The sequence below is a fragment of the Astyanax mexicanus genome, chromosome 1 (assembly GCF_023375975.1).
Source record: "Astyanax mexicanus isolate ESR-SI-001 chromosome 1, AstMex3_surface, whole genome shotgun sequence".
Classification (NCBI taxonomy): domain Eukaryota; kingdom Metazoa; phylum Chordata; class Actinopteri; order Characiformes; family Acestrorhamphidae; genus Astyanax; species Astyanax mexicanus.
The window spans coordinates 61,184,191-61,195,977 of record NC_064408.1 but is presented as its reverse complement, the minus strand read 5'-3'; the positions used below and the strand labels follow the sequence as shown (position 1 = coordinate 61,195,977).

Below are 11,787 nucleotides of genomic sequence, written 5' to 3'. Positions count from 1 at the left end.
ACAATGTTTTATGCTGATGTTAAAATTACCTGTGTAATCCTTAAATTGAACTAGGACTTGGAGGTTAATAAAATTCATTTGATTAATTGATTGACTGTTTATTGCAATTATATTCAAAATGGGCTAATTAAGATTGTACATCTTTACATGTGGAAGCTCTAGAGGGAATCTCAGTAGATTGACATTTGCTTCTGTCAGAAACATGTAAAGAACTCGTTTAAGTGGCAGCGATTTACGTATTTTTTACACTTTTCCTTAAACTAAAATACAAGGAGGATATGTTTGCACTGTGTTTAAAGTAAAATCTGCATATAAAGTGAAGGGGAATGCTTACTATTTGTAAAAATAAATAAATAAATAAATACAAAAATAGTAAGAATAAATTACATGACACAATAGCATGTGCATCACTTTAAATGGTGCTGTCTGTTTACTAATAAAAAAAAAAACGTTATACTAGTAATAAAATAACCAGATGAAAGGAGAATCTCTCATGTATTGAAAGAATATCGAAATTGACAGTAGAAAAAATACTAAAATTCAAGTTAAAATCTATTAAAATTGTGTCTCTGGCTTTGAGAACATAAATGTGGAATTTATACTCAATCAGAGCACAACACACATTTAATCTCCAAACCCTACATGAGTAGTTGGATTCTGTCAGGTTCAAACAAGCATTTCGGGTTAAAAATAACCGGTAATGTCATGTTTTACCGCCCCCTCCCACGACTTTCACCTTTGATAGAGTGCAAACTCACATCTAGCTTAGCGACTATACATAATAACCATGTGTAACTAGGAAAAGAAGAGAAGAACATATTACAAATTACACTGATTATTATAATGTCATTAAGTGAACTGAAATGCGTTGTTTTTCCTTCAACATGTGCAGACGAAGCTGAAGCACCCATCTTATCAGGCCATGGCGAAGACCAGCCTGCAGCTGGCCGTGCAGTTCCTCTTTCACACCTACCTGCGCACCAAGAAGAAGCTCAGGTGCTGAACCTTAATTGATTCTGTACTGTAATCTGTTTATAATCTGAAGAAAAGAACGACTTTTTTGTATGACTCTGTCTGACTCTCTCTCTCTCTCAGGGTGGACACAGAGGAGTGGATAGCTACAGTAGAGATGCTGTTGTCTAAGAGCAGTGAGGCATGTCAGTGGATGGTCCAGTACCTGGTGGCCACAGAGGGCCGGGAGATCATCAAGTAAGTGTGACAAGCACGGGTATATAGTCTACTGAATAGTGCTGGGAACTATGACCAAAAAAGTATTTCACTATTTTTATTTATTTATTATTATTTTTTTATTATTATTATTATTTTTTTTTTATTTTTTTGCATGACTGGGCTTTTATATAGGTTTGTGACTTAGTTACTGTACTGTTAGGAGTATATATAATATAAAACACTAAGGCTTTAAATTAAGGCTTTGATAGGGTTTAGGGTTGACTTTGTCCCACAAAATTAAACAAGAAATCAGACTTTATTAGCAGAAAAACAGCTGAAGAATGTAGTTAAATAATAGATCTTAAAAAAGACATATGGCAACAACTTTAACGCAGCTTCCTTTGCAAAACTAAATATTTGAAATAGTTCCATAAACAAAATAGATGTTTATTCAAAAGAGATATTTCTCAAAAGCTCTATTGCACAAGTAAGACACAAGTTGGTTTCAAATCAACGTACAATATATTATTATTAAAGCCATTACAGGCATAACAGTATTAAAATCAACCACAATTCTCTTCCCTCTTTATTTGAAAAATAAATTCAGTTCAGTGTGCATTAAAATGATCCTTTAAGCTACATTATTTATATATTTAAAAAGGCCACAGATACTTCCTCGTAGCCAGAGTTTTAGGGAGTTTTGTATCTTGTGATGGGTAAACGACTCCACTGTTTCTGATTCTGGACTCGTCTGGAGCACGAGAGGAACATTTGTCATTGGTTCTAGTTTCCCCTCCAATATACTGTATAAACTGGTATACTGCTCAGACTTTTTTTTTTTCTCTCTCTATCTCAATTCCCATTTTCTCCCCAATTTACACGGCCAATTACCCAGCCGTAATTATCAAACTCATTAGGACTCCCTCTATTACTAGTGATGCCCCAACACCAGGAGGGTGAAGACTAACACAGGCCTCCTCTGATACATGTAAAATCAGCCATCACCTCTTTTTGAGCATTGCAGAGTAGCATCACAGCGCACTCGGAGGAAAGTGCAGCGCTTAGCCTGCTGGACCAATCGGAGTGAATATTTTGACTGTCGTGCATGTAGCAGGTAATAATATGGGACATTGTGCTTGCAATCGGTTATAGAAAGAAGATTCATGCTCACAAGTACACAAAACCCTGATACTTACACACACACTGTCTTGGCTTTAGTAGACTTTGTTGTCTTTGTTGTTCTGGTTTGCCTGCATCGCAGTTGAGCTGCAAAATTATTAGCACATGTTTGCATGAGCAAGCGTGTGAGTTTTTACCAGGCTCATAATTACTTGCACCTGCCAGATGTTGGGACTGTTGCTTTCCTGTAAACTGATTGGCTGAGTGAACAGCCCTGGCCACAGAATGTAAACATGCAGAGTCAGTGGCATGCACATGAGGCAATAAACACGTTGAGGATGGGAGGCGAGGAAGGCTTTTGTGTGTGTGTGTGTGTGGTTCAGGGGGGTTGTAATACTCTCTTTGACGATTGGCTAGTTTGTATCGGATGGTAGGACTGCCCTGAGATCACGCCACAGCTCTGTCAAGGCCAGAGAATGTGCTGGACTGGATTATGATCCACAGGCAACACTGTACTGAACTGCCTCCAGTTTTACCACAATTCAGAGGGACAACAGAGAAATCCTGGTGTGTTTGAACTATTAAAGCACAGGGCTTAAAAAACGTGCACAATACTTTTACCTGTAAATCTGTATTGCAGCATGTTTTTAACATGTACATAAAGGCTCATATGAGTGTACTTGAAAAGACCACTGGTCCCCCACCCCCCTGATGATTGTTCATGTCAGTTTCCACCCACATATCTCATTATTATTCTGTGCCACTCAGCTGGGTCTGTGTGGGCTAGAACACGAAGCCATGGAGCACAAGCACACCTTATAAAACAGCTAAACATGTTTTGAGGAGAACAACAGGCACTCGTCACATGTCATGTTGTGTAATGAGGGGAGAAGATGGGAAAGAGATTAGAGTAAGAGTAAGGCCAGGTATGTTTGATTGCAATTCTGGGACACACAGATGGCTGTGGCATCACTGACTAATGTCAGTAGACCGATGAGTTAATTGTTTAAGCAGTAAAATAATCAAATTATACAGGAAGGGCTGCAACTAACAATTATTTAGATAATTTAGATAATCAATTATGTATTTATTATTTTTGGTTATTTAAATATACAAAATAAAAATGCTAAATTTGATTCCCAGCATTTTATTTAATAAACCAAACGGTCCTTGTTTTAATTGTATAAGGAACTCTTAACCTACCATTATTAAACATATTAGTGTTTACATGAAGAATTAACCCATCAATTACATTTGTATTAGTATTATCATTATTTAATAACACAGCAGTCTATGTAATGTAAATATTCACTTGAGAATATTTACATACACTGTGATTCCCTTAACACTTTCACACAATATCGGTCAGAAAACACCTTGAAAAAGACTATAACTGCTGCTGCATTTACGGTGAAACAGAAGGCAGTTAGATATAACTTTACTAAAAAAGCGACGCATCTTGTTCAACTACTCTAGCAGGCTCTAGGAACACTGAGTGAAAGAAAAAAAGTTTGCTAACGGTAGCCTGACTAACACTACAGCTTGACATAAGATTTCCTCCCCTGGATTAACCTCAGGAGCCCTCAGATCACTGATTTTGTCTTTTTACATCCACTATGTGCAAATATGAAATGTAGGTGAAATGTACCGTAATGCAGAGGTCATGTACTTATGTTGAGCCGCTAAAAGGTGCTAAATCTTCCTCTGCTTCTCTGTAGGAACTGTCTGCTGGAGTGCAGTGTTCGAGAAGTGCGTGTGGTGGTGGCTTCCATTCTGGAGAAGACTCTGGAGAGTGCACTGTATTTCCAGGACTCAGGGCTGGACTGCCTCCTGGACATGCTGCTCTCGCTGCTGGACAAGGATGTTCCAGAAAACTGCAAGAATTGCTCACAGTACTTCAGCCTTTTCAGCAACTTTGCCCAGAGGGTGAGCAAGTCAGCGAATACAATTATAATATGATGGATTGATTTGTGTATGTTTGTTGTGCTGTGTTTTTATTACAAAAACGTTTTGGGAAACATGTTCTAATGAAGTGTGTTTAATGGCAGGGATTTGGGCCATGTCAGCTGTTATTGAAACATGCTGCTTGTCAACGGATGCTCATCTTTCTTTTGGGTCCGAACCGGCAGAATAATCAGGTATGGGAGTGTGGACTTTATAATGGTTTCATATGAAGCCTGGTTTAAACAGAGAGCAAATGTTTTTTTTTTTATATCTCTGGAGGTTCATCCATGTCTAAGCCTACTGTATTCAAGACTATAAGGGGCATTTAAATTCTCTCAAAAATCCTATGTATGAATTCTACCAGTCAGGTATTAGGGAGCAGTATAGCCTCTTCACTGGAGTACAGCGATATACAATTTTGTTTAGAGTTTTAGTTTAGTTCTCCTGCAGTATTACCATTGGCTGTTAATTGCACTAAGCGTTAGCTTTTTGTTAGCTGTTTAGAGGAGAGTATTATCGGCCTGTAGCCTGCTGCTAACCCCTGGCTATCACTGCTGGAGTAGTACTGTAGCCTGTGTGTTTACTGTATTAAATAAGCTACCTAATACCTAATAAGCTAGCTAATATCGCCCTGACCTACCGGAACACTCAGGGTTCCTCAGTGTAGTGCTGTCGGATGGCATTAGCCACTAACCACTAACGGTTAACTTAGTAAGTAAGAAAACTGTGTAGATTAACATCAAGCATTCGTTTGACTGTTTATTTTTTTTTTTTTTGAAGAATTACAGTTTTGTTTACTTAGCTTAGCTTTACAGGTCTAGCCACCCAGAAGGAAAACTTGGCGACACCCCTGTTCCTCACTAGTGTTGCATAAAATGCGCCTAATAATCTGGTGCGCCTTATAGTGTGCAAAATACAGTAATTCCTGCAGCAGTGAAAGTGAATTGGAAGGACTCTGTTTGAAGGTTTCTTTGCGTTTCTTTCAGAACCGCCGGTGGAGTTCAGCTCAGGCACGGGAGTTCCTGCATCTGCATAACACACTGGCTCTGGTGGTGTTACACACAGACCTCACATCTCAGAGGACAGAGTGTGAGTGCACTTCCTCTCAGTGTTCCAGTCACACAACCATTATCAGCATTTATATAAACTTCATAGAGTTTAATAACATTGATCCTCAGTAATGAGCCCACTGTATCTGTTATGTTTAGCTCCTGGCACATTCAAACACAGCTCCTCTGGAATTGTGGCTCCATCCTCACCCCTCTTGGCATTACACCCAGATGTAAACACGCTGCTCTTCAAACCTGATGGACAACCTTACCTTATTGAGGTAACACACACACACATACCACTTTATTTTATTATTGGGAGGTATGGTACAGCTTTCCAATGCTTAAGCAGCACCACACCTGTGCTCATGCTGATTTAGATTAGTATTTTAGATTAGACTTCTGGCATGCTATTGATAAATCAAGAGATGCAGCTTAAAACAGTGACCACTAACCATGCCAACTGATGTGCACTTAGTAGGACTGTGATGAGACGATCATCACGCAAGATAGGATTTACGCAAGGGAGATTTAAAAAATGTACATATTTTTAAATATGTATATATTTTCTTTGACTGCAAAACATTTAAATTTTGTTATGGGTGTCAATCCGTTTTTACTCTGATTATGAATGATGTATGATTTATTATATGCAGTAAAAAAAAATAGGGATGGAAGTAGTGCAGCTACTTATACCATAAACCCTACAACTTCTCTCCTGCATGATCTCACATGAGTCCCTTCAGACCTTGGAGTTATTGTCACATTCCCCCCCCCCCCCCCCCCCCCAGTGAGGGTTCTATACAGACCAGGCAACCGATAGTCTAATCCTTTTCGTCATGTCAATGCATTGACTCTGCATTACTCACAATTAAAGATAAACAGAACTACATGTTAAAGTCAGCAGGAACAGAGAGGCAGGTGTGTGCCTGTTTGTGTCTGTGCGCACAGCGGCTCAGTTAACACATTTAACACCCGACGTTAAATATTTGCTGTTTTAATGTCGTGAGATCTCATAGCACGATATCTCTGCACACCCCTTTCTAATATTCTTAACATTCTGTGGGAATTTGTTGGATGTTATTGCACAAATGTTTGTAAAACGTTTGTGAAAATTTATTTTCTTTGTCTTGCAGGTAATGCTGGCCATGCGCGAGTTGTCTGGGCCGCTGTCCTTCCTCATTGAGATGGTGACATACTGCTGCTTCTGTAACGAACCTTTCTCTCTGGAAGTGCTGCATCTACTCAAGGTGAGAGCTACCTGTCCTCACACTCCCAGATTTAGAGTCCAACACAAGAGACACAATTTTCTGTTTCAAAGTAGTGATCTACAATATGCAGATGACTGTCATTTTGATTGTATGGCATTTTTTTTTTTCTTTTGCATGACGCCTGTTAACTCCAAGTGTAATAACACTAGCATTTCCACAACTGCAGTATATGTCAGTGTAATAGCTCTATTATATTTTGTTCACATTATGCAGCCATACTTCACAGCAGTAAACACGCTTACATATGACTTTCTGTGCTTTCCAGAATCAACTGGAGACGGCTCCTCCTCATGAGCTCAAGAACGTCTTCCAAATGCTTCTAGAGATCCTGGTGAGTAACATTACATAGATCAGCAGATTCTATGCTTCTTCTGAGCTGAATAAATATCTCTTAAAATATTTACCATCTTGCATTTTTTAAGTGAAATCATGGTCAATATAATTAGGGTTTATTTATTTATTTATGTATAAGTAATGAAAGTGGAAAGCATCTAAGCACTGGGACTATTGGGACTTCTATAACAATTTATATAGGACCATCTCCATTCCATAATACATTTATTTGTACATTTATTCATGCATTTTTTTTACAGATGGTGGAGGATCCGCTACAGTCCCAAAGACTGAAATATGCATTTGAGTCAGATAAGGGGCTTCTAGGTAGGTGTCATTTCTCCCTCTTTAAGCCATAGTGAAACTGGAAGTGCAGTGATATTCATTTGTTGTATACACAGTGAGTCCAAGAAGTATTTGATCCCTTGTTGATTTTCTTCGTTGGCCCACTAATAAAGACATGATCATTCTATACTTTTAATGGTAGATGTATTCTTACATGGAGAGACAGAATATTAAAAAGAAAATCCAGAAAATAAATCTAAGGAATATATATTAATTGATTTGTATTTCATGGAGTGAAATAAGTATTTGATCCCTTAGTATTCATTAGCAGTTCTGGCTTTTACAGACCAGTTAGACACTCCCAATCAACTTGTTACCTGACCTGAAGCCACCTGTTCTCACTAATCACTTGTGTGAAAAACACCTGTCCACAGAATCAGACAGATCACACAGATTTCAAGTCTCCAACATGGGTAAAACCAAAGAGCTGTCACAGGACCTCAGAGTCAGAATTGTTGACCTTCACAAAGCTGGAATGGGCTACAAAAAGATTAGTAAGGTGTTGGATGTGAAAGTAACAACTATTGGTGCAATTATCAGAAAGTTTAAAGAGTATAACATGACAATCAACAGACCTCGGCCCGGTGCTCCAAAGAAGATTTCGCCTCGTGGGGTGGCAATGATGCTGAGAACGGTCAGAAATCGTCCTGCAACCACTCGGCAGGAGTTAGCAAATGACCTGAAGGCAGCTGGGACCACAGTTTGCAAGGAAACAATTGGCAACACTTTGCGCAACAATGGATTCACATCCTGCAGTGCCCGAAAGGTACCCCTGCTGAAGAGAGCACATGTGGAGGCGCGCCTCAAGTATGCCAATGATCATTTGAAAGATGAACCAAGTTATTGGGAGAAGGTTTTGTGGTCAGACGAGACCAAAATTGAACTTTTTGGCCTCAACTCCACCCGCCATGTGTGGAGGAAGAAAAATGCTGCCTATGACCCCAAGAACACTGTGCCCACCGTCAAGCATGGAGGTGGAAGCATAATGTTTTGGGGGTGTTTCTCTGCCAAGGGTACAGGGCTACTTCACCGCATCACTGGGAAGATGGATGGAGCCATGTACCGCACAATCCTGAGGGACAACCTCCTCCCCTCTGCCAGGGATCTGAAAATGGGCCATGGTTGGGTCTTCCAACATGATAATGACCCTAAACATACAGCAAAGGCAACAAAGGATTGGCTCAAGAAAAATCATATTAAGGTCATGGAGTGGCCCAGCCAGTCGCCAGACCTCAAGCCAATCGAAAATCTATGGAGGGAGCTGAAGGTCAGAGTTGCCAAGCGACAGCCCACCAACCTTCATGATTTAGAGAGGATCTGCAAAGAAGAGTGGGCCAAAATTCCCCCTGGTGTGTGTGCTAAACTTGTGGTTACAACAACTACAACTACAACTACAACAAACGTCTCACCGCTGTGCTTGCAAACAAAGGCTTTGCCACTAAGTATTGAGTGTGTTTGGCAAGAGGGATCAAATACTTATTTTCCTCATTGAAATACAAATTAATTAAAATATATTCTTTAAAATTATATTCTGGATTTTTGTCTTGATATTCTGTCTCTCCATGTTAGAATATATCTACCATTAAAAGTGCAGAAGGATAGTGTCTTTATTAGTGGGCAAACAAAGAAAATCAGCAAGGGATCAAATACTTCTTGGACTCACTGTATATATATATATATATATATATATATATATATATATATATATATATATGTGTGTGTGTGTGTATATATGTATGTATGTATATATATATATATATATATTATATATATATATATTATATATATATATATATATATTAATATATATTATATTATTATTATTATTATTATTATTTATTTATTTATTTATTTATTTATTTATTTATTTATTTTTTGATCGTTTTCAGCTTTGATGCATCAGAGCAACAATGTGGACAGCAGCCGCTGCTACCAGTGTGTCAAGTTTCTGGTCACTCTTGCTCAGAAGTGAGTAAACTTACAAGATTCATTTTTAACTCTCCTCTAATTACTTATATCTCCTTTAATGTGTTCTGCTGCTTTTAAGACAATATCCTGCATAATTATAATTTTAACTATTGTAAAGTTGACAGATGATTTAGAACATGGGAGTTTTTACACATGAAAATCAAACAATATTTGTGTATTTTCTGCAGGTGTGGTCCTGCTAAAGACTACTTCAAGGAACTCTCAGGCCACTGGAGCTGGGCAGTGCAGTGGCTACAGAAAAAGGCAAGCTGCTGATATTTCACATCACTGAACAAACCTTGTTTCACATGCCAAACATTTATACTGTCCAGAGCTACGTCGTCCTATTTATATAAAAGTATACTATATAATGAAATGTTTCTTAACCCAAAATAGCCTATGGTACATATAAGATGTGTAAAAGTCCTTACAGCACTCTGTCCTTAACTTTAACTAATGAAGTTTCTAAGCGACACCTACTGAACATCCTGAGAGCATCACTACAGGACAGTGTATGAATAGTCAAATAACTCGAGGCCCGACCCTAACTCGAGGCCCGAACCTCAAGTCGAGGCCCGAACCTCAAGTCGAGGCCCGAACCTCAAGTCGAGGCCCGAACCTCAAGTCGAGGCCCGAACCTCAAGTCGAGGCCCGAACCTCAAGTCGAACCTCAAGGGCCAAGTCAGCCTGAGATTTCCCACCACTTTCCTCAGGCCGGGTCGGGCTGTGAAGTAGGCATTTGTTTTTTTTAAAGCAATTTTTTTATATAAAGCTATGGTGTGATAATCACAATACAGCAAAGTAATAAATCAAACTGTGTTTTAAAAAAAAGTTACAGAATTGCTCAGTGCACACTCCACTTGTCCGTATTACGCACTTGACTTGCAGCGCTGTGCAATGCAGTACACAGCCTTATTACTCTTTTTGTGTTTTTGCACATAGACTATGTAATATAAAAAAAATTATTTGTTTAAAAATTGTTTTCTATTCTTGAACCATGATAAATTGTATTAGATTAAATGATTCAGACATCATTCTTGTAGTCTAATTTGTTGTTGTTTATTATATATAGCCTAATTTAACATTGTTAATGTTTTAATCTTTTAGAGATCTGTTATTAATAAATGTTTTTTTTTTCTTAAATAATAGGACAGTGTTCAGTGTTGCAATGTTAATTAACATCATTCTGAACAGATTTCGCTCATTTAAACAGCCCGATTGTTTTTTTGTTTTTTTGCCCCAGTAACTCTATACTTACTAAAAAAATGTGGAGTTTAAATCAGACTCTGTCTCGGACCGGGATGGGACAGGCTGGATATTTTGGGCCTGATCTAAACTCTATCATGTTCCCACAGTAATAAACAAAAATGAATGAGCTGTTCAATTAGTCTCCATATTCAAAAATGGTTCTGGGTTAAGACAGCCCCAGGGTAGTGTGTACTAGTAGACTGTATAGACTTCAACTGACCAAGACAGTGTAGTTCAATTCAGAAAAGTACATTTAAGAATGTAAAAGCTTTATGAGTTTACTGATGTGTGATTTTTGTCTACCTTAGATGTCAGAGCATTACTGGACACCTCAAAGTAACGTGTCCAACGAGACGTCCACAGCAAAGACCTTTCAGCGAACCATCTCCGCACAGGTACAATACTTCAGTTAAGAATAATGATAATGAGTCTCAACATTTTGCCATTAACGATTGTTTTTAGTTCTGATTACAAAGTGGTTCTTGTGTAGAATGACCCTGTGTGTTTGTGTGTGTGTGTGTTTGTGTGTGTAGGACACGCTGGCCTATGCTACAGCTCTACTGAATGAGAAGGAGCAGTCTGGCAGTAGTAATGGCTCTGACGGCAGCCCAGCTAATGAGAACTCTGATCGCAGCCTCAGACAGGTACACACTTCAGCGTATTTTTTTTTGGGGGGGGGGGGTATTTAATAAAAAAATATTAAGGTTAAGTTAAAGAAAAATGATTCAAGCCTAGGTGTGCAGCATTATAATGTCCTCATGAGACGTACTGCCTTAGAACTGCCTAACTATTCCTTTAACAGAACCAGATGTCTTTAAATTATAAGGTTGGAATTACTGCATTTTTTGCACTATAATGCGCACCAGATTTAAAAGGTGCACTGTCAATAAGCGTCTATTTTGTGGTCTATTTTTTAATACATAAGGCACGCTGGATTATAAGGCACATTTTAAGCAGCACTAAGTTAAGTAAACAAATAAAAAATTATAAAAAAAATTCAGACGAGTCAGGCAAGTCAAACGAGCACTGTATGTTAATTTATACAGATTTCTCTCCTGAAAACTTTTAATTTGGGTGAGTAAAGCGCTTCTGTTTATTTACAGTAAGCTTAGATTTCCACTACAGGCTAGAGCATTAGCAGCTAACCCCTAATGCCACCTAACTGCCAGACTACAGTCTAAAATATACTCACCTCTGAACGGTCAAATAGCTAGCACGGTTAGTGGGTGATGCTAATGCTGCTCCAGCAGTGCTAGATGGGGTTAGAAGCAGACTACAGGCCGATAATACTTACTTCTGGACGGCCGAATGGCTTGCGCTTAGCGAGTAATGCCTAAAAC

At 38.6% G+C, this 11,787-nt stretch overlaps 1 protein-coding gene across 2 annotated transcripts in view; it reads left to right on the top strand.

Moving 5' to 3' along the window:
- The window catches only part of usp24 (ubiquitin specific peptidase 24), a 92,117-nt gene that overhangs the window by 76,491 nt on the left and 3,839 nt on the right, over positions 1–11,787 (top strand). For both annotated transcript variants that reach the window (XM_049481394.1, XM_022666020.2), the window contains 13 exons: positions 893–996; positions 1,096–1,209; positions 4,008–4,215; positions 4,338–4,427; positions 5,220–5,322; positions 5,442–5,563; positions 6,419–6,532; positions 6,819–6,884; positions 7,147–7,213; positions 9,121–9,199; positions 9,388–9,463; positions 10,756–10,842; positions 10,981–11,091. In XM_049481394.1, coding sequence (XP_049337351.1) covers positions 893–996; positions 1,096–1,209; positions 4,008–4,215; positions 4,338–4,427; positions 5,220–5,322; positions 5,442–5,563; positions 6,419–6,532; positions 6,819–6,884; positions 7,147–7,213; positions 9,121–9,199; positions 9,388–9,463; positions 10,756–10,842; positions 10,981–11,091 — 1,341 coding nt within the window. The remainder of the gene's footprint in view (positions 1–892; positions 997–1,095; positions 1,210–4,007; positions 4,216–4,337; positions 4,428–5,219; positions 5,323–5,441; positions 5,564–6,418; positions 6,533–6,818; positions 6,885–7,146; positions 7,214–9,120; positions 9,200–9,387; positions 9,464–10,755; positions 10,843–10,980; positions 11,092–11,787) is intronic.